The sequence below is a fragment of the Falco peregrinus genome, chromosome 10 (genome assembly GCF_023634155.1).
Source record: "Falco peregrinus isolate bFalPer1 chromosome 10, bFalPer1.pri, whole genome shotgun sequence".
NCBI classification, from domain to species: domain Eukaryota; kingdom Metazoa; phylum Chordata; class Aves; order Falconiformes; family Falconidae; genus Falco; species Falco peregrinus.
The window spans coordinates 8,789,731-8,816,555 of NC_073730.1; the positions used below are offsets into that span (position 1 = coordinate 8,789,731).

Here is a 26,825-nt window from a genome sequence, read left to right on the forward strand (position 1 = left end):
CGGGCCCCGCCCCCGGGCAAGCCCCGCCCCGGGCAAGCCCCGCCCCTTTCCCCGCCATCGATCGCTCGGCGCTCGGCGCGGCGGGCGGAGTGCCGAGGCGGTCGATGGGACAGCTGACCTGCCGCTGCCGCCGTACCGGCCATTTCCCGCCGGCCCGGCCCGGAGCGGAGCCCGGTGAGGATGCGGCGGCAGCGGGGGTGGCGGTGAGGGGGTCCTGTGCTGTCGTGGTGGTCGGGTGTCTCTGTTTGGGCACCGGCTCTGCTTGCCAGCGACCCTGGGGCACCGGAGGGCTGCACCGGGGCGGTGGGGCCGGGTGAAAGCGCGGGTGCCGGGCACCGGGGCCCGTTGCACCACCCCCGCGGGGGGCTCTCGCATCCCCCTCCCCCGGGGTCCCGCGCATCCCCACACCCCAGGGCCGCTTTCTCCTTTCCCCCCACTCTCCGGGCCCACCGGTGCGGGGCTCCCTGGCACCCCCCGGGCGCTGCCCCGGCCCCGGGCAGCCCGGTGACCCCCCGGTTCCCCGCCCGTCCCTGCAGGCCTCTCCTCCCGCCGCAGACGCCATGCCTCCGAAATTCAAGCGGCACCTGAACGACGACGAGGTCACGGGCTCGGTGAAGAGCGAGCGGGTGAGTGCAGGTCCCCCCGCGGCCCCGTAGCGGGGGGCTGCTGCTGTGGGGGTGCCCCGGGTGGGTGCCCACGGCAGGTGGCTGTTTAAGGTGCTGTGGGGACCCCGGTGCTGGTAGCCACCGGGCTGGCCCGGGCCAAGCTACAGCCCCCTTCGCCGGAGGGGCCAGCGCGGCCTGCAGCCGCCCCATTGCTGTGGGGCAGCGGCACTGGGGCAGCGCGGGGTGCCCGTGCGGCTCTCCCCTGCGTGTGTTTGGAAACAAACCTCGTTGGGAGCTGCGCCCGCTTTGGGAGCCCCTTCCAGTCCCGTTAGGCTGTGGGCGCAGGGTCCCGGTGGGCTCCAGCCTCCTGCCCCTCTGCAGGGCTCGGCCAGGCCCGTTAGGCGCTTTGCCGAAGGGCGTGGGGGCGGCGGGGGGTTACCCTGCTCTTTCCAGGTGGATTTTTCTCCTGTCACCAACGTCCCTGGATGTTTCAGCCTTTGGATACGGGTCAAAGCGGTGCAGTTCCCTGTTTCGGACAAAGTGGATTTAACCTGCTGTGTTTATCCTGAGGTCGCGCTGTGCTAAACCCGAGTGTAGTCAATAGTCTAAAAGATCGCTGCAGCTCACAATAGCTGTCAGGGAGGCGAGGGTCCCATGCTGCCAAAAGCGGTTCACCTTGAGGTGTCCCTTGAGGGAGGTGATGGCTGGAACTATGGTGTGGTCTCACTGGTTGTTTAAGTTGATTGAGCCAATGTGACAAGGATGGCAACATAGGTGAGCTTCAAAATAAGAGCACTGTGCTTGCAAGTGGGAGCCCAGATTTATGCATAAGGGAAGCAGCAGCTGTTGGTACCACAGTAAGGACCATCCCATGTGTTCCTAGGCCCACACTTGCAGTGTGCCGTTTCCCCCTCTTGATTATTTTTGACTGTAAGTAGATGTTACTGGGAGCCCTCAGCTCAACTGGAAAAATCTGTGCTGCTCTGATAAGAGAAATTAACTCTAGTAACGTCTTTGTCTGAAACGTTCAGGATCAAGTGGGATTGTGAAGTTGCTCTTAAAAATCACCTTTGGATGGTGGGGTGGAGCAGCAAATCTGCGCCCAAGGGGAGCCCTTTGGCGCGAAGCAGAGGAGCTACAGACCACTCTGCTTTCCAGCCTGGCTGTAGCCTTTGCCCGAGTCAGGGGTTTGGAGTGGCCGACCCCCTCGGACATGCCGTGCAGGGAGCCCAGCGTCTTTCCTTGGCTTTTCTTGCTGCCATCAGGTGGCTGGAGAAACCCCATCCTCCAAATGGGGAGCAGACCTGACTTGCCACTGGATGGGATACCCCAGGGTGGCTGTAGGGGCAAAGCTGATGGGTTTTGAGGAGCTGCTGTTGACAGTGTGCAGCCCTGGGGATTGTCCCCTGAGCAGAAAGGGCCTTCCTTCCACAGCTGGCCTGTATAGGGGCCCTGCCTGCCACTTTCCTGGGAAGAGCTCACCATGCTGAGGCACCAGCTGTTTCTGCATCGTAGGGAGTTGCACTGATCCCTAGAAATGGGATCTGAACCTGTGCTGGCAACTGGCCGTTGATGCAAAACCAGTCCGGCTCAGCAGCAGAGGTGCAGGTTGTCCCAAGTCAGAGCTGTGCATCAGTCTGTGCTTTACACAGTTAGCCAACGCCACCGAGGTGATAATAGTGGCACAGAGATGTCCAGCTTGGTCCTTGGTCACAAGCAGAGAGGAACAGCACAACTCCAGACACTTAAAAAGTACCGTTGATCCCTTCCAAAGGAGGGCTTGCCTGAAACCTGCAGTCAGAAGAAGCCAATTGCGTCCTAAGGGCTAGAAACGTGTGTGCGCAGTGATGGTGGCTTATTGACGAGGTGGTTTGGTTTTCTTTCTGTATTTGCAGAGGAACCTGTTGGAAGAAGATTCGGATGAAGAGGAAGACTTTTTCTTGTGAGTTTCTGAATGGCTGCTGTAGGGAATGCGATGTTTTAACTGCCTGCAGCTCTGAGACTGGAGGTGTCAAATACCAAAAGCTGCTCCCTGCCACATAGGTGGGGGCTTGGGAATCAAAATCTTTAATTCCTTTGAGGTGATCTCCCAGAGCCTTGGTATTGAATGTGAATTGAGACTTAATAGGTGTGACCTTCATAGGAGTGGGGTGTCCCGCATATCCTAGGACGTGGGAGGGACTGATGGGAGGTATGAGAACAAACCTCTGTCTGCAAGGCGTTGGTTCATCTCTTGCATATCTTTTGAGTCTGGTTTAAAAACATGTTATTGTTGTATCTTCCGCCCTGATTGCTCTCTCTTCTGCCTGCAGGAGAGGGCCTTCTGGACCAAGATTTGGACCCAGGAATGACAAGATCAGGCAGTAAGTTGTTGTTCTTCAGTATCATACAGATAATTTATTCTGGCATGGTGAGCTCCTGCTGCTTGCTTACCAGAGTATTTTTGTGTAGTTCTAAACATGAAAACTGCTTCTGCTTGCTTTCTTCCAATCGACGTTTCCTACCCTACATGCCCACGGGTAAGGGAAATCTCAGATTTGATTCAAGTAATCAAGAAATTGTGCATTGACAGAGGCGAAGGGATAGGACTGTATCGCAGGAGCTTTGTGAAGTTTGTAAAGCCCTTGCTGCAGTCTGGTGAGGACCTGTTCCATGCTTTTAGGAGGCTCTTTTTCTAGAGCATTAACCCTGAATTTTAACCTTTGCCAGCACCATTTTTTATTGTTTTGTTGCTTTTTTTCTTCTTCATCCTGTAACTTGCTCCTCTGTGTTTCAAGAAAGCAAGTGGTCAGGAACACACCAGGACCATGTTTTTTGGGCAGCAGCTGGTGCGCTGGCCTCCTCTTCTTCCAGATAAAAACCTGATGTGGGTGACCTGGAGATGAGCAGTGACTCAGTGGGGTCAAAGCAGCTGGAAAACAGGAAACCATTACAGCTGGAGGAAGATTAGTATTAAGGCAAGAAGGGAGGAGTGAACACTCTGGATCCTTCTCCCATCGAGTCATTTCCTGGATGATGCTTGTTCTAGGCTCCAGTTTGTCCTGTCCTTTCCTATGAGGGATGCGATGGGGGTACTTAATGGAAAGGAGGGGGATATTCACAGACCCTGGTTTGTGTTGTGCTGCTTCCTTTGCTGACCTCTGCAGAGCCAGAACCGAGATCTGTGTGGGGACTGATGACCGCGCATTACTCAGACTGGATTGTCTTGTGTGCAGCCTGAGTGTTGCTCTTCATTAGGGATTTTTTTCATGCCAGGAAGAGGCCAGAGCAGCTTGGAGATGACTCATGGCCAACATCAGCGTTAGGCAGTGCTTGCTTGTGTGCCCGCCTGCCACATTACCTTGAGGGGCGAAGTGGGCTTGAGTTACACAAGAGGCAGTGGGTCAGTCACTGCACCCTGAGTTTTCAGGGGGTCTCTGTGTGAGGATGCTGTTGGAAGAGGCGCGCTGGTCCTTAGAGTAAGCCAGTGTAGGTAAAGCCTCCCTTGTAGGGCAGTGGCACACTGATCTGGAGTAAATGAGAAGTACAAGAGTTGGTTTTATAAGTGGGGTCCTGCCTCCATAAAAAGGTGGAGGGGGGTGATGTCGACCCCTTTGTCATCCTCTGGTGGAAAGGAATTACAGAGTGTCTTCTGCCTTCCCTGCATGGTAGGGGGAAATGGGAGCCCTTCTCTTCCTACTGTCTTGGCCAGGCAGAAGGAAGCCAAGGCTTCAGTAGAGGGTACCACTGCATCTGTGAAAGGGAAGAAAAATGAAAGAATTGCCCCAGGAGCTGCTGGGTTCATAGGTTTGATGTGAGTAACAGCCAGCACACGTGAGGCTTGCCCGTTGCCAGAGATTGCCTGTCTAGTGGACCTGGAATGCAGTATGTCCCTTGGGGTAGCAAGTGGCTATTATCTATCTAGTATCTGGAGCATCTGTTATAAAACGGTGTGTGTGTTCTGCTCTCATCAATGTTGATTGCTTTATTTAATAAGCACTTACATTATGTAGTCATCATGGAGCTTATTACGTTTCTGATCAGCCCAGCTCTTGTGCTGGACGGATTGGTGCAGTCTGGTAATGATGCAGTTTGCTCTGGTTTCAGCAGAGGAGGAAAGGAGGATTTAGTTGCTGCTGAAGCACTGTAAGGAAAAGACATTTTAAGGAGGAATTTGAGCATTTGGAGAGCTGAGGCATAGCTGGGCAAAGCTAGAGGGGCTGTAGCTGTATGGGGCTGGAGGAACGAGGTGTGAAGATAGGCATAAAGGGAAACTGGATGGAGGATTGGATAGAGGAAAAAGTGATGGGTTTATGGGCGCAAAGGTGTGGAACATGTTGAATGTGAGGGGCAAGACTGGAAACTTTCCCTAGTTGTCCTTGGCAGTGAAAGGGGCTTGGGTCAGGGTGGGAGAGTTTGGCAGCAGAAACCCTTGAGGCTGGCTCAGCTGCAGAAGGAGATGGTGGGGAGCACTGTAAACCTCACAGGGGAAAGAAATGAGTTGGAGCCAGCAACAGTGGTGGGAGGAAGCGTCACGGTCCCCTCCGTGCTGTGTTTCCTTTTGGTGGATCTGGAAGTTTAGGCTCCTTTGTCCCAAGAGCTGCTTGGTTGGGGTGGATGCTCCTCTGGTAATTAAGCGGCCACATGGGGTCCCTTAGGCTCCCTCTGAGACCTCCCAGTCCCTGGGGTGGGCTGGGGCTGAAAGGTAGCTTTTAACAGGCTTTTATCCTTTTTCCCCAAATTACTAAGAACAGGTAAGGGAGAGCCGATCTCTCTTCTCTGCCTTTGCTTCCAGACTCTGTGAGAAGTCCTGAATGTGTATCAGAGAGCTCTTAGCGCCTTTTTGGTGGAAGGTGGGCTGTTGGTCTTCCACCTGGGTTTCCTTTAGTTAGAACAGGAGCCTTTCATCACATGTCATCTTTTCAAAAACTACCAAAATCACCCCGTTTTTCTCTGCTGCTTGATCTCCTTTATGCTGATGTTTCTGCTTTCGGGTGGCTGTGCTGCTGGACTCGGGTTCCTGCTTGTGCTGGCTGTGGGGCTGAGCACGCTGCTGTGGTTCTCTAGGGGCCGGTGTCTGGGTTCCTGTGATTCCCCCATTGTGCTGCTGAGGGTGGCCAGCATCCGCAGCCCTGGGGCTCGGCCCCGGTGGCTCTGTCTGGCTGCAGGCCCCCAGCTGCATCCCGAGGAGGGGAGGGTTTGGGGAATGGTTCAAAAGCAAGAGTTGACAGCAGCTTCCCAGGACCTGGCTGCTCATAGCCGGTGGATGGTTGTGCAGTGGACCTCAGCTGTGGTCCAGGCTTTCATTTGAACGTGACACCAAGGCTGCGTCGTCGGGTGTCACTGTTGGGTATAGTCCTTTCAAGGATTGAAATTCTTCAGGGAGGCAGTCTTCTTCACAGGTGAGATGAAGCAGCAACTTAAACCCAGGGATCTGTGGCATGGCTCAGTGCTGATACCCCGTTGCTGAGTATGGCAGGGCTTTCTGCCAGGCAGCCCCTCTGCAGAGAGCCGTGCCTCGGGGAGCACTGTGCTGTGCTGGCCTCCTGCCTTTGCACTGTCCATCTGGCTTGGTGCTCTGTCCTGCTCCCTCTTCCCTGGGTTACTGCCACAACGAGGGGTGTTTGGCTGTAATTTTCACAGAAATACACAGCACTATTAATATCATTGGGGTGGAAAATAGAAGTGTGTCATGCTGGCTGTAAACAGCCAGCTTGGAGACAAGCAGCAGCCTTGAGCAGCACATCCCATGGTGCGTGCACGGCCTGTTTACGGCGTCTGAAGAATGCAGTAGTGTTGTTGGCCCAACACCGTGACCAGCCCAGGGAGTTTTCGGTAGCTAACCCAGCGTGGCCAAAATGGAAAGGCTTATTCCTCTGGACCTGGCAAAGCACAAGAAAAGAGGACTCTAAACCAAGCTGAGCACCGTTGGGTGTCTTGTTGCTTTGACAGTGTATGCTTGTCCTTGTTATAAGCATCATGTTTGCAGTAATTATAAGAAGGAGGTTCATGGGAGACATATTTTATGTTTTTGTCTTGTTGCCTTTCCTGGCAGGTATTTATTAAACTTTATTTCTCTTGGAAATCTGGCAGGAGTGAAGCACATGAAATGTATGGGTCAAAAGCCAATAGCTCCCTAACAGGAAATACGCTTCGTATTAGAGGATTCATTCTCTCTTGCCAAATAAAACAAGAAAATATTTTCTTCTTGATACAACTTGAGTTTCCAACCTCGAGCGTGCCAAATGAGTGGGAATTTTTCAATTTGTTCTGAAACTGCAGGGCTGATGCATAGGCTGGGCATCTTTCAGCCCCCTCCTGGAGAGGCATCTCTTGCAGAAGTGATGGAGGGGAAAGAGCAGAAAGCAAGGACTGGCTTAAGGTCTGGTTAAGGCACTGTGTGGAGATCAAAGTTTCATTCCCTGTCTTGGTCTCTTCCTGGGTTTTGTTTTTTTTTCCCCCAGGGTTCTCTTTTTACATCAGATACCAAAAGGTATCAGGTTGCTCAAATGTGTCTGTGTTTCATGGGAGTTAAACATCTCAACATTCGTGAGAGTTCAAGCCTTGATTTCTCTGTGCCTCCATTCTCCGTCTGTGAAACGTTCTGTTCTCTTGGGGGCAGCTAACAGCGCACCCAGGCTATGGGCAAGTAGCAAAGGTACGCAGTGTTTTGTCGGCCACTCAAGTGAAAAGAGGTGGGATGCTGAGATGCAGCTTGGGCAGTAGGGGTCTGTGCTCCATAGGTCTCTTCCAAATGCTGGTATGCAGCAAAGCAGCCTGAAGTTACTTATCTGCCCACTTTGTCTCAAACGCTTTGGGATGCCCTGGGACTGCAGCAGCATCTCCCCAGGCTCTGACCTGTACTGGCAGGTATGGGTGGCACTGCGTTGCGCTGCACATTCCTAGATGTGTTGTAACCTTGTGTGCTCCCGCTTGCCGGTTGTACCAAGATAGCATGGTTACAAATCTGTTGTGGGAGGAAATCTCTTTATTTTGAAGCCAGTAAATGATTTTAGAAACATTTACATACTGTAAATGTAGTCTTCTGCCTGTAAAACTCATGTTTAAGGCCGTGGAGTTTTTGCCAAGTTGGCTCATCTGGGATAGCAGATGTTTCTGCTTTTCCTTTCTCGCCCGAAGCGATAGCAGCATTGCTGGCAGCCCTGAGCTGGGACTTGTCTGTGGCACCGAGGTAGGGAAAACCCCTTGCAGGGCATGCTGCCTCCTCACAGCCTCACCCACTGCCCCAAGGAAGGGGCTGCGCGTGTCCGGCACGGGGTGGATGCTTTGCTGCAGGTGTTTCCCAGGCAGCGCCTGCCTGCGTCCTCAGTGCCACCTGCTGCGCTTTCCCAAGGGTGGCACCTCTGCCACTTGCCTCGTACCTTGTAAAACGAATGGGAGGTCAGAACAGGCTCGCGGGCACAGGGCAGGTTCCTGCTGAGGTGTGTTTGGGGATCTATACCTTTTGCCTCCAGATTAACTCCTGGCAGGTGGCTGCCATCGATGTGGAAGGTAGGAGCTGCCACTGCATGGTGTAGGTGGGTTCAGAGAGATACTTTTCCTACAGACTCTGCCATGCAGCACAGGGAAGGCAGGTTTCTTTCTTGTGGCGTCCTAAATAAAGCAAGTTTTTACGTGCACTGCTGGAGTCCAGCATGTGCCATGTGAGGGCCATTGAGTCAGAAATTGGCTTCAGAGGGATTGCCTGGCTGGTTTAGCTCTGGAAGCTACAGAGCCTGACCCGAAATGCTAAGCTGGGAAGCACCTTCATATTCGAACATCTGGAGCTCTTTCTATAGCTTTTTTGGGGGGAAAAAGCCTTTTCTTTTAATGACTTGCCCGTTTTTGGAGTAACACGTAAATGTGAGCAAGGCATGTGCTTTTCCATTGCAACGACTACTGCTTGTTGCTGCTGCTTCTCATGCGTGCGTCTCGGCACAAGTGTCTACTTGGTGAGAGGCACGTAGCTGGTAGGGAGACAGGAGAAATTGGTCAATGTGGACCTATGTCTCTAATTAGAGGCATGGTGTCTAGGGCAAAGCCCTGTTCCTGGTTCTGCAGCACCCCATTGACTGGCCTTGGGCAAGTTGCTCTGAGTCTCTCTTGGCCCTGGTTTCCTGGGCCATGGTGGAGGATGTGGTGTCCTCATCAAACCAAGCGCTCTGAGCTCAGGTGCTGGATGATGGCTCTTGAAGAGGTGGAGTTGGGTCTGGTGCTGCTTCAGAGCTCTCTGATGAGCCACCTTGGTGAAAACCCCAATTTGGCAAACAACATCTTTGAGCTTTTGCATCTGCGAGTGGGGAGGAGAAGGTTTTGTGTGGGGCTAAAGAGGAAGATGATGTGACTGGGTAATTTGGGGAGCAGGACAGTGTGGGTGCTAAGCAGGCGCTAAAGATGAGGTGTTGGCACTCCTTCCCCTTGGGGACACCAGTGCTGCAGTGTTAATAGGAGGTGTGCATTTCTGGTAACATGGAGAGCTTCTGAAGTGGCCTGTTTGAGCTGCACATTTAGCAAATGCTGGATGCATTTTGGTATGTTTACAGTGCTTGGACATTTTTATTCAAGGCAACTTAAGCTGTCAAACCTAAGACTTATGCAGAGAGAGCTGCTTGGAGCTATTTCTGTTTTGTTGCCCTGTGTGTAGCGTTGCCTTCAAGACGTTGCTGTTGCCATTTACTTTCTGGGAACGGTATGTCTCAAACAATGTATTGTCTCCCTCGGGCCCCAAGAAATTTCTTGTTTCTATCTCCTGGAAAAGAAAAATGTATTAGCTCCAAAATACAAACCAGAATGTAGCAGTATTTTTCCACCAGGAGAATTTTTCTCTCTTACCAATGTGGCTTTTTTATGGAGTGAATAAATGCATTTATAATAACCCTGCGGGTGTGATTTAGGCTACTGTTAACTGAAGCACCTACCCACAGAGTTGCGTAACCTATGAGAAGATGGATTATAATAACTTGGTTTAGTTCATATCAGCCATTTCTTTACTGTCCTCTTGATGTCCCTGGCAGAGTGGGTTTCATTTAACAACTCTGTTCCCAGGGGGGGGAGCGCACCTTGCTTTGATTTCACCCCAAGTTATTTAGCAAAGGTGCAGTGCAAGGTTCTGTGAAATCTGGAAAGATAAAGGTGCAGATTTTATATAATTTTTTCCCCCTTTGTGAGCTCTTCTACAGCAGAGGTGCCCACCAACGGCAATTAGTGCCTTTTCTCCATGCATTTTTGTGTTAAAAGCATTATGGTGAGTGCCCCGCTTCTGCTGACTTCCCAGTGCTCTCTTTGAGCTCCTTGTGTTCCCTCGCCCTTCCTGGGATCACCAGAGAGCCACCACAGGCAATGCCGTGCCTCTAGCTTTCTCTGCATCATATCAACTTTCTTCCGCTGTTGTCCCCTTATGATTTTTGTCGGTGAGCTCTCAGCTCCCACCAGCCCGGCCAGCTATGAGCAAGGGCCAGCGCTGCGATGCACAGCTGGTGGTGCTCGCTTCTGCTCCTCATGCTGCCTTTGTTCTACTCTAGTGTCCAGAACCAGGTGGACGAAGTCATCGATGTTATGCAGGAGAACATCACGAAGGTGATTGAAAGAGGCGAGCGGCTGGATGACCTGCAGGATAAATCAGGTGCGATGCTAAATGCAGCTCTGCTGGCCTGTTCCCCATGTCTCTTTCCTGTTGCTGGGCTGGGTTACCTGGTTTCAGTTCAGAAAGTGCCTAATGACAGACCTGGGCTTGTATTTCTGTCCTTCCTGGGAGTGCTGTTTCCCAGCCTTGGGCTGCAAATCTGACTTTCTGCCAACATTTTCCTCTTTTCACCTTTGCCTTCTGTCGCTCTGTGCAGAGGCATTAGTTTGGAGACATTTGGGTGCTGAGATCTTGGTCCTTGAAGGTAGATTGGTCTGTCTCCCAACAGCCCCAAGCACCTCGGCTGTCTGCTGGCTTGCAGAGCAAATTCATGTCCTCAGAGGGCAGCCAGTACAAAGGGGGCTCAGTGGGACTCTGCAGGTCTGTGTGTGCTCTAGCTAAGGGCGTCATGTTGGCGTCTGCTGTGGCTTTGGTGAATCACGTTGTGGTTGGGTCTTTTCCCCTAAGGCTGAATTTATTGCTTTAAACTGAGTGGAGTTAGTAGAATGAGTGGATGCTCTGACTGCGTGTGCTGCTGAATCGCCTCTTTTCTTTCCTTTAACAGAAAGTTTATCAGACAATGCAACAGCTTTTAGCAACAGAGCCAAGCAGCTTCGGAGACAGATGTGGTGGCGAGGCTGCAAGGTGAGCCAGAACAGGAATAGGCAGGGGTGGGTTTGTGGAAGGGTGGTTACCTGCCTGCGCCTGGGAGGGGATGGAGAAGCTCTGCTTTCTGGCTGAAAAGATGCTGGAAGGCAATGACCTCCTTCCAGGTCAAAGCAGCTGCACATATCACCCTGGGTAATGTGCGTCTCTGCTCCTTTTGCAGATGAAGGCGATCATAGCGCTGGTGGCAGTCATTCTCCTGCTTGTGATCATTGGTGAGTAGCTCCAGGTCACCCCAGCCACATCTGGCACCGAAATAGTAGTGGTACTCCACGCTGTGAGTTACGTTGTGGTGCTGTTGTCCCTGGAGGAGAGCACCCAAGCCACTCCATCAGGCCCTGTTCTGCCTTAAGCCGCCATAAGTGGTGCCTGTAGACCACTCTGCACTCCTCTTCTGCAAGGCTTAAACCTGCACGCAGGGGAGCAGGCTCAAATCAGGTCCTGCTGGCTGTGGTCAAAGAAAGCCAACATTGCCCTACCAACATTGTATTGATCCAGGGTTGGCACTGACTGATGTTGAGGCTGGTGGGAGTAAATGGATGAGTTTCAGACCAGAGCAGCATCTTCCAAAGGCTTCTCCACATGTAGCAACTGTCTTGCAATGGCCTGCTCCCTGCAAATGCTCCTCCCCAAAGCTGCAGGGCTGCTTAATTTTCAGCAAGTAGCTGTTGTGGCTTTGCTGTTGGTCTCTTCCCCTGCCTTCTGCTCTTCGTAGTCTCTGGAGCTCCCCAGAGCAGAGATGTCACTGCTTTTCCTACCAACAGGTAATAATGGCCAGAGCATGTTTCTTCCAGGCAGAAGTAATTCGGCCCTCTGCCTGCAGAATGGCGTGCTCCGGGGATCCAAGCAGCTTTACTGTATGGCCGGGTCTGGAGGGTTTTCATCCCGCTGACCGTAGCCAGGGGCAGCTCTGTAACTGTTCTTGTTATTGTTACTCCAGCAAAACCCTTGTGGCCTGTTGTCCTGTTGATACACAGCCTGCAGTGGGAGAGGCAGAGCTGGCAGCGGGGTGGGAGCGTTTGAGAGACAGACTGATGGAAAATCCCGTCTGGTTTAATTTTGGGAAGCTGGAAGGAGATGAAGGTGGCAGGAAATGTTGTCTAGCTTGTGTGCAGGGAGCAGATTGCATTAGCCTGAGCTTAGAAACACGCTTTCCCTCGCAGCTGCTTGGTGTTTGTCACTACAGAGATGGTGGGGGGGGGATCACTCCGGCAGGGATGGGAGTTGCACACAAAGGTGTGTGGCTGACAGCTTGTTTCTTTGTGTTTTCCAGTACCCATAGTCCTGAAATACCACACCTGACAAGGCAGCTGGAGGCTTCGGTGGAGCTGGCTCTGGGATAACCAAACTGCTGTGTAATTTAAGTGAGATATCTGTATATAACTTTGAAGTTGTTTTTCTCCAAGGAGCGAGGAGGCGGCGGCGGCAAGTAGCCAGTTCTAACAGAGCGTTTTAAGAACTGCCAAATGACCCTTGTTTTTGGTCGAGTACCTGCTCCTGCTGTCAGACTTTTTTATAACGGAAGATTCAGTTCCCAAACCGCCTGTTTTGTGGAATTCTCAGTCTCTGGTTTGGAGCTGTCTACTTGCTGCTATGGTCTATCTGTATATATGGTTGACTTGCAATATTAATAATAATACTGTTTCAGCAGTTCCCTGCTGTGGAAGGCAGAGGGGACTCTGTCCTCCTGTCAGAGTGAAGGAGAGGAAAAATGTCTGAAGAGAAACATGCCATTATGTTACAGGGAACTGATCCTTCTGTGGAGAACTGCAAGGGTGTTGTTTCTCTCTTGTTCAAAAAAAAAAAAGGGGGGGGGGGGGAGGGAAGAAATAATTAGGTTTTACAATCCAGAAGACTTCCTGGTCCTGCCATGGGAATGCACAAGCTCAGTGTTTTCAGTATTGCTGCTTACAGCTGTGACTAAAGACATTCCAGTAAACCTATTTTTGACTGTACATGTGGAGTTCCTGCACGTCTTCATAAAGTTTTGGAGGACATTCATGGCTCTCCACTGCTGGGAGTCCCTAGGAAATGGCCATTCCAGTGTTTTCATAATGAAAAGCAAGAAGTGTGTATAAAGCCCAGCTATTAGCCTGATGCTATATAAGACACAGCAGGAAGACGGCAACTCTCCTGAAACCAGGCCATGGTGAGCAAGCCCAGTTCGTATTCACAGCCTTTCCCCTTGATGTGGTGGTTGCCGTCCCGAATGCCAGCCTGTTTTGCTTCCCTGTGATCTGGTGGGGTGGGGTTTGTTCCCAGACACAGGCACTGGGGTGCTTGGGGAGGTGTAGGGGCCCCTATGCTGGATTAAATGTGAGCTGAGTTCCTCCATCCATGGGTGGGATTGCTGTGTTTTGGCTGTCTCCAACCTTGGTCTCAGGTGTTGGTGGCACTTCTGTCTGCCCTTTATTTTTGGGACCCTTTTTCCTTCCAACCCTGAGCCTGGGACTTCAGCTGAGCTGAGATCAGGCTCTCCTGCTTCTCTTTCTGCTGTCTCTTCTGATGAGAACAGCATTGTCCTGCTTAGCTTGTGTCTGAATTAATGTTGGAGAGGGGGAAACAGTGCCCCAGAGAATTCCCAGTGCCACATTCCAGCTTCCTCTTCTGAACCTGCCCCTGGGACCTTGTACAGTTTCCACCTGAGCGGTGGTGCTGCCTCATGCAGAGAAGGGGATTAAAAGTGAGCACAGCAGGCTAGAGCGTTGGATGTGATTACAAACTCTGCTTGCCCAGCTGGAATATAAACAGGGCTTTTCCCCTCTGTGGGCCCTGGCCTCTCCAGGTGGGAACCAGAAAGCCAAGCTGGGGGTTTTGTCCTGAAGTATACCCTGTTTTTTAAGAGCATGCACCCAGCAGAAAGGACAAAAATCATCTTGCCTGTGCCTCTGGTTCTTTTTTCACCTGCCAGGGATCAAGCAGGTGGATGCAGAGGCACTGTCTTCAGGGGGACTGCAGGTCTGGCTGAGCTATTGGGTACCTTGTTCTGCCAGCTGGAAAGTGAGTTAACAGCACTGTGAGCCTGTGTAACAGCTGTGCTGTGCCTGCTCTGGTCTGCCTGCCTAGGGCAGGCTTTACCTCTGCTGCTGGAGAGGGCTGCCGCTACCTCTGGCTTTCTCTCCCAGCCCCGTCTTGCCTTTGCTGCTGCTGCCACCACCCACAGAACCTTGGGTGCCGCAGGAGTGCACGAGGACTTCAAATCCCTGCTGGCACTGGATCTGAGCCTGAGAAATTGGTACGCAGTTGCCTGGTAGAGGCAAAGCCTGGCTTTAATGCCGGGCTGAAGGCCTCAGAAATGAGTGCTGGTAGGATGAAGGCTCCACAGCAACCCTACTGTATTAAAGAACTGCTTATAGCTGCCAAATTTGGAAGCTGCTGTTACACCCTCCTGAGTCCTGTCCTTGCTGGGTTCAGCAGATCTGTCAGCAGCATGTCCTTAGGAAGGGTTTCCAGGTAGCAATGAACTCCTCTCTGTGTGGGCACTGGTGTACCACCCCAAGTGCTGTTGCTAACACCATCCCAGCAGCATATAAAACAAGGTGACAAGGTTAGCACCCCTGACCCTGAATTGTTTTGTGTCCTGTGCCTGCCTGCTACCACAGGCTCATCCTTTGGGACCAGTGGGACTGGACCAGGCCCACCCCTGGCAGCCAACCACAGGCAGCAGCCTCCTTCCCTGGGAAAGCTGGCTTTCCCTGACAGCTTTGCTGGAGTCCTTTTGCAGCATGTTCCAGGATGCTGGGATGCAGGCAGTTGTACTCGAGATGCAGGGCAGGGAAAGCTGCCAAAGCCTTCAGTATGCTTCCCTGAGTTGCCAGAATTAGGTGTTAATCAGTTTTAGGTTCAAATCCCTCAATGCCAGGGGTTGTTCCGAGAGGCACCACCAGCAGCAAATCAACAGTCCTGGTCAGTAACTTCACAGTAACAATTTATTGAGCAAGTTTTATAGCTTTCAAGGCTGAAAAGGCCATTAAATGTCTGGTCTCAGGTATGTTACAGAGCAGTCCTCCTAATGTTCCTTTGAGATACCATGGTCTTTATATTGCAGCCTGTACTGTCCCACCCTGGACTGCTGGCTGGGAGAACTGTAATGAGTGGAAAGGGTTGTTTTTTCCAGCATCCACATGCTTTGGGGTCAGTTTTCACTTAGAAGATGTTATGAAGGACATTTTACAGCAAAAACAATTCCTTCACCCAAGCATAGGGTCTGTTTTATTCATTCCCTCTTTGTGCGCAAGACAGACCTCTTCGTTAGCTGCTGTTTTCCACATGATCGCTTTTTTACAGGGAACGGCATGTTTTGGCTGGAGTTGTGTGTTCCTCCTGCAGGGCTGGTTCCTCCTCTGAGGTTTGCTGGTGTGACCCACGTGGTGAGACCCCGGGGTCCCCACGCCTGAGGGCATGGGGGCTGCAGGGCCGGATGGAGGGCTGCGGCTCTGCCGCAGGTGGAGAGGACTCTCCTCTCCCAGCTCTGGGACCTGGCCAGACCAGAGGGGAAGCTTCCCCCCGGGGGGGCCCGCTGCAAAACGAGCTTCTAGGGGGGTTGGAGGGGGCCTGGGTACGATGGTGGGAGAGCTCCCAGGACCCTGCTCCTTTGCAGTGAAGCACTGGGCGTCCCTGACCCGTTCCCCTCGGGCTCCATACCGGCAGCAGGGCCCACCTCTTGGCTCCCCAGTCCAGTTTTTGCTACAGCCGCCAGCTGGTCCCGCATCTACCTTCAGTTCGACGGAGCTCGGCCGCTCCTCCAGAGGAAACCTGCTGTCAGAAAGCGCAAAGACTTGCTAGAGGTCAGGGAATGCAGCAGCGGAGCCCGGAGCACCACCCGCCGCCCACTTCCCGCCATCTACGTGTGATCTCTCTTCAAGGAAACCAGGGAGGGGGTTCCCCCGCCCGCGGCTGCCAGCCGTCGGGGAACTGAACAGGGAGGCGGCCGGGCCCGGCCCGCCGGCGGTGCCAGGGGCCGCCTGAGGCGGTGCGGGGTCGGCCCGTGGCGGGGACGCGGCCGACGGGGACAGGCAGCCCTGCCAGCCGCCCCGCCAACATGGCGGCCCGCGCCCCCCTCCGCCCGCCTCTCGCGAGGCTGCGCGGGGCGGAGCCGCGCACGCGCACGAGCGGGGCCCAGTGCCCGCCCCCGGCGGCCCGGAAGCTCCTCCCCCTCGGGCGCCGAGGGAATGGGCGCCGTTGGTTGGCGGCTGAGCGCGTAGGCGCGGGGTCAAGATGGCGGCGCCGGCCCGGCGGAGCGTGGTGTTTGTCACCGGCAACGCCAAGAAGCTGGAGGAGGTGGGAGCGGGGCGGCTGCCTGGCGGCAGCTGCCGAAGCCGGGGTCTGGGGTCTGGCCCTGACGGGCGGGTTTCCCTCCCTTCTCCCCCCGCAGGTCACGCAGATCCTCGGGGACTCCTCTCCCTACACGCTTGTGGCGAAGAAGCTGGACCGTGAGTTGGCGGCGGGGCCCGGGGGGACGCGGCGGCGCGGCGGGGCCGGTCGCCTCCTCAGTGCCGGCCTCTCTGTCCCCAGTGCCGGAGTACCAGGGGGAGCCGGATGAGATCTCCGTGCAGAAGTGTCGCGAAGCTGCCCGGCAGGTCGCTCGCTTTCTCCTTCCCCCTTGCTGCGGGGGGGGACGGGGTCCCGGGGGACGGTCAGGGGTACAGTTGGCCTGGCCTGGGGGGCGGCTGGGGACCCTGGGGGTGTCGGGGTACATCTGGCCTGGGGTGGGGGGCAGCTGGGGTCCCTGGGGCCTTGAGGGGAGTCAGGGGCACATCTGGCCTGGGGTGGGGGGCAGCTGGGGTCCCTGGGGCCTTGAGGGGAGTCAGGGGCACGTCTGGCCTGGGGTGGGGGGCGGCTGGGGTCCCTGGGGCCATGAGGGGAATCAAGGGCACATCTGGGCCTGGCCTGGCCTGGCTGCACTCCCGTTGCCTGGCTGTTTCTGTCACCAAAATGGGGAATGAGAAAACTCCTTAACAGCAATGTAGCATTAAGAAGCAGGCATTCTTTATTGCAGTGCTGGATGCATGGGCACCTGTGCATGTGCCACCTAAACATGCATGCCGTATGTTTCATTCAAACAAAATGGTACAGTCCACCCTTATGTTTATGTATTACATTTCTTGGGGAAATCGTATCTCTTTATTCAATAGGCAGTACTATGTTAATTAAGCATCCTGCATGCTCCTTACATGTATCTCTCAGTCTCCTAAGGGGTCTCAAACAATAGTCGACCCTATTGTTACAGCTGAACAATCACTGAACCTTAATTTACTTCCCTTATACGGAGAGTCCAAGTTTGTTTCATTAGTTACCTATACAATGGTCTCCTCAGCTACTGTACAGTCTCCTCGGGGATTATAAGTTTTAAATGACTCTTTCTCTCTTAGCATGAAATTACACAACTAGGATTGGTTAGCAGTCTCTCTGCAGTGATACACTGAAACAAACAATATAGTTGCAAAACTAAAACTATATTACATGGTAACGTTTCTGGCCTATGCTGGGTGATGGTGAGTTCTCGCTGGTGACAGTGTTTTGGCAGTCCTGCTGCTGCTCCTCCGGCCTCCTGTGGTTTTGAGCAGCAGGACAACATGGCAGTGCCTTCAGTTCAGCCCCGGAAGCTGTGAGGCACAGAGTTTTCTGTCAGCTGGAGCTTCTGATGGATCAACTTCTGGAGTGATCTCTGGGATGGGTGTCTTAAAAGAACCAAGTGAGGGTTGGGACTGAAGGGAAATGCAGGCATGCCTTCAGGACACAGGCTTTCCTTTTCCTTGTCCCGCCATTCCTGTCCCTCAGGAGGGCAGGGGGTTGTTCAGCTCTGCTAGTTTTTTTCCATGTGACATTTCCCCCTACTGTTCTTCAGCCACTCTGGCCTGTCTGGGGAAAGCATGGTTTTGATTGTGTCTGTCTGGTGTGGATTGCCTTTGAGGTGAAGAGCTCTAAGGGCTGGTGATTTTTTGTGACGTCCTTGTTATTGTGGAAATGTGAGAATAGGATTGAACAAGAAAATGGGTTTAGAGGCAGGGCCTTCCTCTAGATCTAATGCTTCTATCTCTTGGGCTTTCACTGTAGGTTCAGGGACCTGTTATAGTAGAGGATACCTGCTTGTGCTTCAATGCCCTTGGGGGGCTTCCAGGACCCTACATGTAAGTAGGAGAGAGGTTGCTTCACCTTTTGTATTCTGGAGTTAGGAGCACAGTCTGGCAGGGTGTGCTTCACGGGGGTTCTCTGCGTGCCAGGAGCAATAGGGTCAGGGAGGTGATTACCAGTCTGTGTCCTCAGCTTCATCCTGTACCCCAAGGGCTGGACTTAACTCTGTGAGCCCTGCTGTAAATCACGATGCAGGATGAGAGATACAGACCTGAGCTGTTGGCGCTGTCTCCTGATCTACAGTGCCGGCTCTTGTAGCCAGCTCGGGAACCTGGCCGCACAGCAGGCTCTGTGCATTTCAGCAAGACTCTGGGATCAGTGTCCTATAGGTTCTCATAGGGACTGCTTTAATCCAGCAGATAACAAGGTTATTACATTACAGTGTAACTCCTCTAATAAAATACTGCCTTAGCTCCTGGAATGAACTTGGTGTGATTAATTCTTCCAAACTCTCTGCTGAGCTAAGCAGAGACATAAAAACTTTATATGGGGAAGGTGGTGCTAGAACTGGCTGTAAGATGTGCACAGGTTGAGTTGAGAAAGGTATTTTGGCATGTCAGCACTCATGAGTGAGAACTGGGTTATTTACATAGTCATCAGTACTGCGATAAATTAAATACCCTGCTGCTGTTTTCATTGTGTCCCATTTAGTTTAAGAGCTAAGTCTGTTATTATTGGTAAATAGTCCAGAACAAGGTGATTTGACAGCAAATTTAAGAGGGGTTCAAAGGACTGTGAAAGTGTAAGCAACAATGTCATTTTTCCTCTGTTCTTCCCCTCCAGAAAATGGTTCCTGGAAAAACTCAAACCAGAAGGTACTGCCTCCCTGTTCCTGCTCTGCATGTAACTCAGTCCTTTCCAAATGAAATGGATCCCTTCCTTTGCTGGGTTCTGCTGAATGTGCTTGCCCACTGTGCTGCCCATTTCATAGCTGGCTCCTTTCCCATCTGTCCAGCTCTGTCCCTTCGCGTTCTCTCCTTGAGCCTGTTCTGTGCCCTTCATGGGATGTTGTTTACCCTGATAGCCTCAGCATCATCCCTAGATTTCCAGACTCCTGCTTCTGCAGGCTGGTGGCAGGGCTTGTGGGAACTTCTTGTTCCTGCTGCTCCCTTTGGTTTCTGTGCAAGCGCCCCCTCCACCAATGCCCACCTCCCCTGGCATGCAGTGAGTGCATATTAACAGTGTGACTGCAAACCTCACACTGGTGTCATGAGCATGAGCGTTATTCATGCTAATTCAGAGTGGGCTGTAGTCCTCTCCGGTGCTGCACACTTGTTTGCTTCTGCTACCAAGTTAATAGCGGGGCCCGGCAGCTCATGCTGTGCTGGATCTGAGGCCCTGGCTTCAATCGTATGAGGGACCCAGCCAAGAGCATCCTTGTGTCTGAGCTTTGCCACCTTCAGGAGTTCTTCCTCTTCCTCGTGGATGTGAACATGGAACACTCCTCGATCCGTCTCTAGGTGGGTGTGTTGTTCTCCGAGGGAAAGGCAGTAATGCTGGGATCCTTTCTGTGTCGCTCAGGCCTGTACAAGCTGCTGGCTGGGTTTGAGGACAAATCTGCCTACGCTCTCTGTACCTTTGCATTCAGTACTGGAAACCCAGAGGAGCCAGTGAAGCTGTTCAAAGGCCAGACTCCTGTAGGTGGTGTGCCTGGGAAACACGCTGAGGGAGGAGGGCTGTAATGTGATTTTTGTAACAGCGTTTGCACAACTTTAGTGGCCCCTGGGTCACTGAATGCCTTGGAGCTTCTCTGTGTTGAGAACAGGCTGAGGGAGGATGCAGTTGGTGCTGAACACTGCAGCCTTTTTGCCCAGCTGCATGCACTGAACACTGTGTGCTACCTCGGTCTCTTCAGCCCCCATGTCTCCCTCTGGCAGGGTTATATTTGAGTGCAGCTGTTAGCTTTGTTAATTGTGTGTGGGGGTAAAGGTGCTGTCAACATAGAGCAGCATGATGGAGCACTGAGTTTGGGGCTGCTAATTTTAGTCGCATCCCAGGGAGGTGCTGGGCAGGAGGGCAGCACCGTGCAGCGAGCCTGTGGTGGCCACTGCGGCATGAGGGATGGCTGCATGTAGCTCTTCAGTCTGTGTTTGAAATGTGACTGCAAGGGAAGTGCTGTGAAAACATGGCTGACGGGGCTTTTTTGCTTTCTTGTGACAGGGGCTGATAGTGGAACCCAGAGGCCCTCGAGATTTTGGCTGGGATCCCTGCTTTCAGCCAGATGGCTACAACCAGACGTAAGTAGTGTCTTATTTACAGCTCTTTACATCAGAAAACCCAGGGTAGAGTTTGTGCGGCGAGGAGAACCTGCTTACAAGGGAGGGTGGCAGGGAGAAAACTCCCTCCTGGATCTGAATGTGGTGGGTTATGGAGAATGCCTGGATCAGGACGGGGGTTGTTGGCTTTGCCGCAGTGTCACTGCAGATGACCCGCTGGAGTTGAGCTGAGTGATGGTGAGCAGAAGGGGTGCTCTTGGTGACTGTGGGGGATGCATGCTGTAGCATCTCTACTGCTGAGGCTTGTGGTTTCTCTCCCTTCCAGCTACGCCGAACTGCCCAAGGCAGTGAAGAACTCCATCTCGCACCGTTACAGAGCGCTGAGTGAGCTCTCTGCCTTCTTTCTCCAGAGCAACTCGACAGACCCCCACCCTGGTCCCAGCTAGCCTCCCCGGGCTGCCGGCACCCTGCGCTGTCCGTGTCACAGCCCTGGGAGAGCTCTGCTCCGCTGTGGGCTGCCATTAAAGCTGTTCTTTTTGAAGCCACTGGTACCTTTTTCCTCCCGCCCTGTTTTGTTGCTTCAGAAGTGCTACAGAGCCCAGCAGGTCTGGATTATTTAAGCTGCAACGCTTGTGCCGCAGGGGTGGCTTGTGCCCCGGCTCCGGCCGGGGTGTTCCCTGCCGCCCTTTGTGCCTGGGGAAAGCAGGGAGGCCACGACGACGCCGAGTGCTGGGGCTGCACGTACGCCTGCGGTGGCAGCACCCCCGGATCCCGGGGCCTCCCCCCCCTCCCGCGGGCCCAGCTCCACCCGCTCTTGGGGGCGCGGCCTGGAGCGGCTAGCCAATGGGAAGCGGCCAGGGGAGAGGCAGCCAATGGGAAGCGGCCAGGGGAGAGGCAGCCAATGGGCTGCGGGCCCGCTGTGCCAAATGGGTGCGCAGCGCAGCCGGAAGCGGTCAGAGCGCGGCGAGGCGGGACACGTGTGGCGGCGGCGGCGCCGAGCGCGGCCATGGAGCTGCTGCCCCGGAGCCCCGGGGAGTTCGGATCAGCCCGCTACTGGGAGCGGTTCTTCCGGCAGCGGGGGAAGCGCCCCTTCGAGTGGTACGGGGCCTTCCCGGAACTCTGCCCCGTCCTGCAGAAGTACGTCCGGCCCCGTGACAAGGTGAGCCCCCGCTGGTGCCCCCGTCGTTCGGCCGAGCCCGGTGCCGCCGCGTCCCGGGGTGCCACAGTGAGAGAACAGGAGAGACCCAGAAGCTGCACTGGCATGGGGAGCTGTGGGGGTCCCAGCACCCAGATCATCTCCGAGGCGCAGCACATGCGTCGCTTCTGCACCCGTGTGACTCTTCCATATGGAAATGTTGTCTCAGGGCCATGGAGAAGGGGGATTGCGGGTGCTGTGGGTGTGGTTGTCACAGAGGGCTGGTGGCCGTGGCTGATATTTAGTTGTAAAACACTTTATGGCATGTTTCCAGGGTGTTCTCCCTATCACGCTGCTCTTGTGCTGCTCCCCAGGTTCTGGTGGTGGGCTGTGGGAACTCGGAGCTGAGCGAGCAGATGTATGACATGGGGATGTGCGAGGACATCGTAAACATCGACATCAGTGATGCAGTGATCCGACAAATGCAAGAGCGGAGCGGGAGCAAGAGGCCAAAGATGCGCTACCTGCTGATGGACATGCTTCAGATGGACTTCCCTGATGCCCACTTCCAGGTGGTGCTGGACAAAGGCACGTTGGATGCCATCCTCATCAATGAAGAGGAGGCCACTCTAGCCAAGGTGGACAAGATGTTTGCTGAGATCAGTCGAGTCCTGCAGGTAGGAGGGCGCTACCTCTGCGTCTCTTTGGCTCAAGCCCATGTGCTGAAGAAAGCAGTGGAATACTTCTCCCAGGAAGACTGGGTTGTGCGTGTCCATCAGGTGGCTGGCACCGGGGACAAGCAGCAGTTTGTCCTACCAGTCTTTGTCTATGTCATGACAAAGTTCAGGAAGATCCCTGGCTCAGCATTGCAGATCCTGGAGATCTGCCCTGAGGAGCAGGACAAGCCGATGCGGGTGGAGAGCGCGGAGCAGCTGGTGGCGGCGGTGAAGGACAGGCAGCATTACGCCCTGCTCTGCAGCCAGCTGAGCAAAACTCCCTGCGGGGAGCAGGTTTCTCTGGACCTATGTGACAAAGAGAGCGGGAAGCCTCGCTACACACTGCATGTGGTTGACAGCCCCTTGGTGAAATCATCCCGGGACAATCACTTTGCCATCTTCATCAGTGAGTACAGCCTCTCATGCCTGCAATGAGATGGTGCACTGGCCAGGAGCTGCAAAACGACCAGCAGTCCTGGCCCTGCTGAAACGGGCTGGAGAGGGGAATAACCTGCCTGTGCAGGGTGCAGTTGATGTTTTAATCCTGGCTTTGTGGTGGGATGTGTGTTGGCCTGGTGGTGCAAGCAGAGATCTGGCACTCAGCTTGCTGGCTGAGTGGATGCCCGTCTGGCAGCAGAAGGACACTGCCTGCCTTGTCTCCTAGTTAGTGATTCCTGCCTTGATGCTGGTGACAGCTGCCATAGCACATCACTGCGTAAAGCCCAAGCGCAGCGGTCACAGCCAGAGAGGTTTTGCTGGTCTGTGTGGGTATCCTGACTTTCCAGGGCCAGGCCGCTCGGGGCTGTGCTTTGCTCTTGCACCTTGCAGAGTCATGTCAGGCTTTGCCAGCAACATTGTTCCCTGCCTGCGGACCTGCAAAGTTGGGGCGTAGCACAGCCTGGAGATGGGTCATGAGGCTGTTGGACACCCCCTTCTTGTGAGACGTGGCTTTTCCAGCCTCCTGCATGAGCCTGCCCAAAACAGGGATGGTCCTGGCTCTGCTGACGGTTGCAGAGCACAGCTCTAGGCATGCAGTGGTACTGCCTTGTGATGTCTTACCATTCCCTCTCTTGGAGGCGAGGGCAGTCGCCTGGGGACTAGAACTGGCCCAGGCTGATGGCAGCCTCTTCTGCAGTCCCACAGGGCAGAGAAACCGAGTGGCTCTTTGGGACAGAGGAAGGGCGGAGGCAGCTGGCGGCCAGCGCGGGCTTCAGGCGCCTGGTCACTGTGGCCCTGCACAGGGAGCAGCACTACGAGGGTATGGCTGGCATCCAGGAGGAGCTGTCAGGGAAGGTGATGGAGCTGGCCCCGCCGGGCCTCCCTGCCCGGCAGCAGGTGAGCCCCACCGCCTGGCACCCTCGCTTGGCTTCCCCAAAACCAGGGCCTTGCTGGCTCTCTGCCAGCAGCAAATCCCTGTTTGCCAAGGGAGACCAAGCTGCAATGCATGAGCTGACAGCCTTGGTGGGGAGGAGATTGGCCTCAGGTGTAGCTCCTCTCAGTTTTCCCTCCAGCTGGCTGCCTTTGCTTGGAGGCGGGATTTGAGGTGCCTGCATGGCAGGAGTTGGTGTGAAATCCTTGCCCTCCAAAACCCAGCATCCCAGGAAAACCAGGCATCCTGAAACCCTGAGAGCATCCAGTCTCTCCTTAATACTGGCTTTAACTTCCATCCTTTGTCTTCTTCTTGCCCCAACTCTCCAAACCCAAGCTCTTGCAAGAAGTCTTTGGGGTGTTTGCTTCCTGTACCCCAACACGCATATGGGAGGGAAGCTGGTGTCCCACACACTGGTTCCCAGCTCCCCTGTGGCTGCCTACAGCACATCCCATTGCTCCTGCACTGTGTCTACTTCGTCCTGGCTCTGTAGCCATGGGCAGGACAGCAGGAGTGCCAGGGTCTGTTCCTGTAGCCTTTGCTTCCTCATGCCAGTCCCTGTCCTTGCTGCAGGTGCCCTTCCTGTCCGTGGGAGGGGACATCGGGGTGCGGGTGGTGCAGCACCGTGACACCAGCCCCCTGAGTGGGGAGTACGTCGTGGAGGATGTGAAGGGGGACGGCACCTGCTACTTCCGCCGCCTCATCTTCCTCTGCAACAGGAACGTGGTGCAGTCGGAGGCTCGGCTCCTGGCCCCCATGCCTCTCCCAGGTATGTGGGGCAACCGGGAAGGGGCAGGGTCCAAGGGAGCCTTTGGGGTGGCAGGGAGTGAGACTGATACAATAAGCAGATTGTATACAATAAGCAGATACAATAAGCAGACTGCTGGGACCTGCCTGCCTTGTCCTGGAGCAGCTCTGGGAGTGTTTTTACGCTCTGCTGCTTGCCTTGTGGGTGGGGGTGGCTAGTCCCCAGAAAGCACCCCTGTCTCCCACCTTGCTTCCACAGCCAATGCCTCCTGTTTTTCAGGCCAGAAGAAGCGGAGGAAGGACAAGAAGAAACCCAGCCCCCCTGAGCCACCTGCAGCCATTGACAAGAGCTACCTGTGCTGCGAGCATCACAAGGCCATGGTTGCGGGGCTCTGCCTGCTGGGGGACCCCAACCCACTCCCAGGTGACAAGGCCAGCAGTGGGAGGCTGTGCTGGGGGCAGGCACATGCAGGTCCATGTGTCCCAGCTCCTTGGGGAAAGGCTTTCCTGGCCGAGGTGCCCCGTGTACCCTTCCTGAAGTGGTTTGGGGCCAGCGGGTGGACGAGCGGTGGAAGCATGGCCTCTGGTGGCTCACTGTGTGCTCTCTGTTTGCAGGAGCCGTGCTGGCAGTGTTGGTGGTGGGGCTTGGTGGGGGCAGCCTGCCCCTCTTTGTCCATGACTACTTCTCACAGGCCAGTGTGGCTGTGGTGGAGATCGACCCCTCCATGCTGGAGGTGGCCACGCGCTGGTTCGGCTTCTCTGAGGGTGACCGGATGAAGGTGCACATCTCCGATGGCCTGGACTATGTGGCCAAGCTGGCGGCTGAAGGTACCATCTCACAGAGCACCCCGCTGAACCTTGCGGGTGACACGCTGGGGACCGCAGTCTGGGCTGCTTTCACGCTCTTCTTCCCCTCCCCACCCATCTGCTATGTGTCACGAGCTCCAGCCTTGCCAGGTCTCTGCAGCTCACAGGCCTGTCCTTGCCAGTGTGTGTGTGGGACCTCTGGTTTGCTGCCTCCCCCAGCGCCAAGGGCTGCTGCTGTGGATTTCATTTGGAAAGAGAAACCCCAGGAGAGAGAAGCAGCCGTAACATGGCAGGGGGAGCCTGTTGACCACCTCATCTGTTGCCTCCCCAATGTGTGTGGCTTGTCTCTTGTTCCATGGGATAACAAGTCTCTGTGCTTCCTCCTGCAGCCCCAGCCCAGTGCGATGCCATCATGTTCGATGTGGACAGCAAAGACCTCACGGTGGGGATGAGCTGCCCACCCCCAGCCTTTGTAGAAAAGCCCTTCCTGCAGAACGTTAAAACCATCCTCAAGCCAGAAGGTAGGAGGGGAGATCTGGCCGTGTCCCTGCAGCCAGCCTGGCTGGTCCTGCACAGGGTTTGAGTAAGGAGGCTGTGCCACCATTTTTCATCCTGGAGAACAGCGGCCGCGGCTAGGAATGCTGTGTGAGCATAGCAGCCACGGCCAGGATTACTGTGTGACATCCACCGCTCCTGGCAGGTCCCAGATCCTGGTGTTTCAGTGGGTGTTGTGACAGCAGGGAGCAGGGTGGAGTGGGTGGCCCATGGCACTGCTGGGTCAGACAGGCTTGAGACATCCTGGGGGGCCAAGAAAGGCTGCAGGAAGGCAGAGGGTGTAGGTGGTACCCGGGAACAGATTGTGTGGCCACCCACGACCCATGTGGTGGCAGGTACGTGGAGCTGGGCCAAGGGCAGCGGGGTGATGCCGGTACTGCTTGTGCTGTCATGGGGGAGATGTTTGCACCAGGGTGGCACAGATTCAGCCGTGTTCCCACAGGGAGGTGGGGAGCAGGGAGCTCTGCATGGTCTGGTCTGAATTCCCATCCTTCTTGCCCTGCTGCAGGAGTCTTTGTGCTCAACTTGGTGTGCCGTGACGCCCAGCTGAAGGAGTCTGTCCTGGCCACCCTCAAGGAGGTCTTCCCACTGCTCTACATGCGCCGCATTGAAGGAGAGGTCAACGAGATCCTGTTCTGCCAGCCCAGCCCCGAGGGCCGGCGGGACCCCAAAGAGCTGGGGACACGTGCTGGGGTGCTGGAGGGGGCCCTGCAGCAGACTGGGCACCCCTGGGACAGCTCGTATGTGCTGGCAGACATGCTGCAGGCCATCGAGATCCTCTGAGAGGGACTCCAATGCCACTTGAATGAGAGAGAGGTCCTCATGTGGGTGCTGTGGCCCCGCAGCGGAGGGGTGCCCATGGCTGGGACTGCCACCCCTGGGGGGGCTGGTGCTGGCCTGGGTCTGCCTGAAGGATGGAACTGGCATGGGAGGACGCGGCCTGTGGCGTGGCTCCCTGGGAAGGGGTCCAGGCCTGTGGAGAGCTGTGCAGCCCAAGGGGCAGCGCTGGGGTAGTGAGGGGAGGAAGGTGCTTTGGGACTGGCAGGGCTGTGGGTTAGGGTCTGTTGCCATTGCTTTCCCATTGTAGGAAAAATATCCCTCTGACCATCGCCTTCCCCTCCTGCACAGCTTCTTCTGATGCCGCCTCTCCCCACAACTCCAGCATCCCTGATCACTGGTGTCTGTGCAGAGTCCCAGCCCTGCCCCAAGCCTGGCTGTGGATGTGTGGTGTGGGCTGAGAGCTGTGAAAATAAAGTGCTCAGGGCTGTTCTGAG

At 54.8% G+C, this 26,825-nt stretch overlaps 3 protein-coding genes across 3 annotated transcripts; all 3 read left to right on the forward strand.

The window, feature by feature from the left end:
• The first annotated feature begins 51 nt into the window (after positions 1 to 51).
• VAMP4 (vesicle associated membrane protein 4) lies at positions 52 to 12,827 on the forward strand. The gene is made up of 8 exons (XM_055815537.1): positions 52 to 174; positions 537 to 626; positions 2,501 to 2,547; positions 2,918 to 2,968; positions 10,106 to 10,206; positions 10,772 to 10,851; positions 11,036 to 11,087; positions 12,146 to 12,827. Exons 2-8 carry the CDS (start codon positions 561 to 563, stop codon positions 12,172 to 12,174), a joined length of 426 nt encoding a protein of 141 aa, XP_055671512.1. The 5' UTR covers positions 52 to 174; positions 537 to 560; the 3' UTR covers positions 12,175 to 12,827.
• A 3,166-nt stretch (positions 12,828 to 15,993) lies between these two features.
• On the forward strand, positions 15,994 to 20,763 carry ITPA (inosine triphosphatase). The gene is made up of 8 exons (XM_055815538.1): positions 15,994 to 16,152; positions 16,247 to 16,304; positions 16,387 to 16,451; positions 17,929 to 18,002; positions 18,790 to 18,821; positions 19,528 to 19,643; positions 20,167 to 20,243; positions 20,548 to 20,763. Exons 1-8 carry the CDS (start codon positions 16,090 to 16,092, stop codon positions 20,666 to 20,668), a joined length of 606 nt encoding a protein of 201 aa, XP_055671513.1. The 5' UTR covers positions 15,994 to 16,089; the 3' UTR covers positions 20,669 to 20,763.
• A 385-nt stretch (positions 20,764 to 21,148) lies between these two features.
• On the forward strand, positions 21,149 to 26,825 carry METTL13 (methyltransferase 13, eEF1A lysine and N-terminal methyltransferase). Its single transcript, XM_027792180.2, has 8 exons — positions 21,149 to 21,381; positions 21,732 to 22,479; positions 23,209 to 23,408; positions 24,016 to 24,211; positions 24,470 to 24,613; positions 24,805 to 25,017; positions 25,386 to 25,517; positions 26,060 to 26,825. The coding sequence occupies exons 1-8, from the start codon at positions 21,229 to 21,231 to the stop codon at positions 26,332 to 26,334; spliced, it is 2,061 nt and encodes a 686-aa protein (XP_027647981.2). The 5' UTR covers positions 21,149 to 21,228; the 3' UTR covers positions 26,335 to 26,825.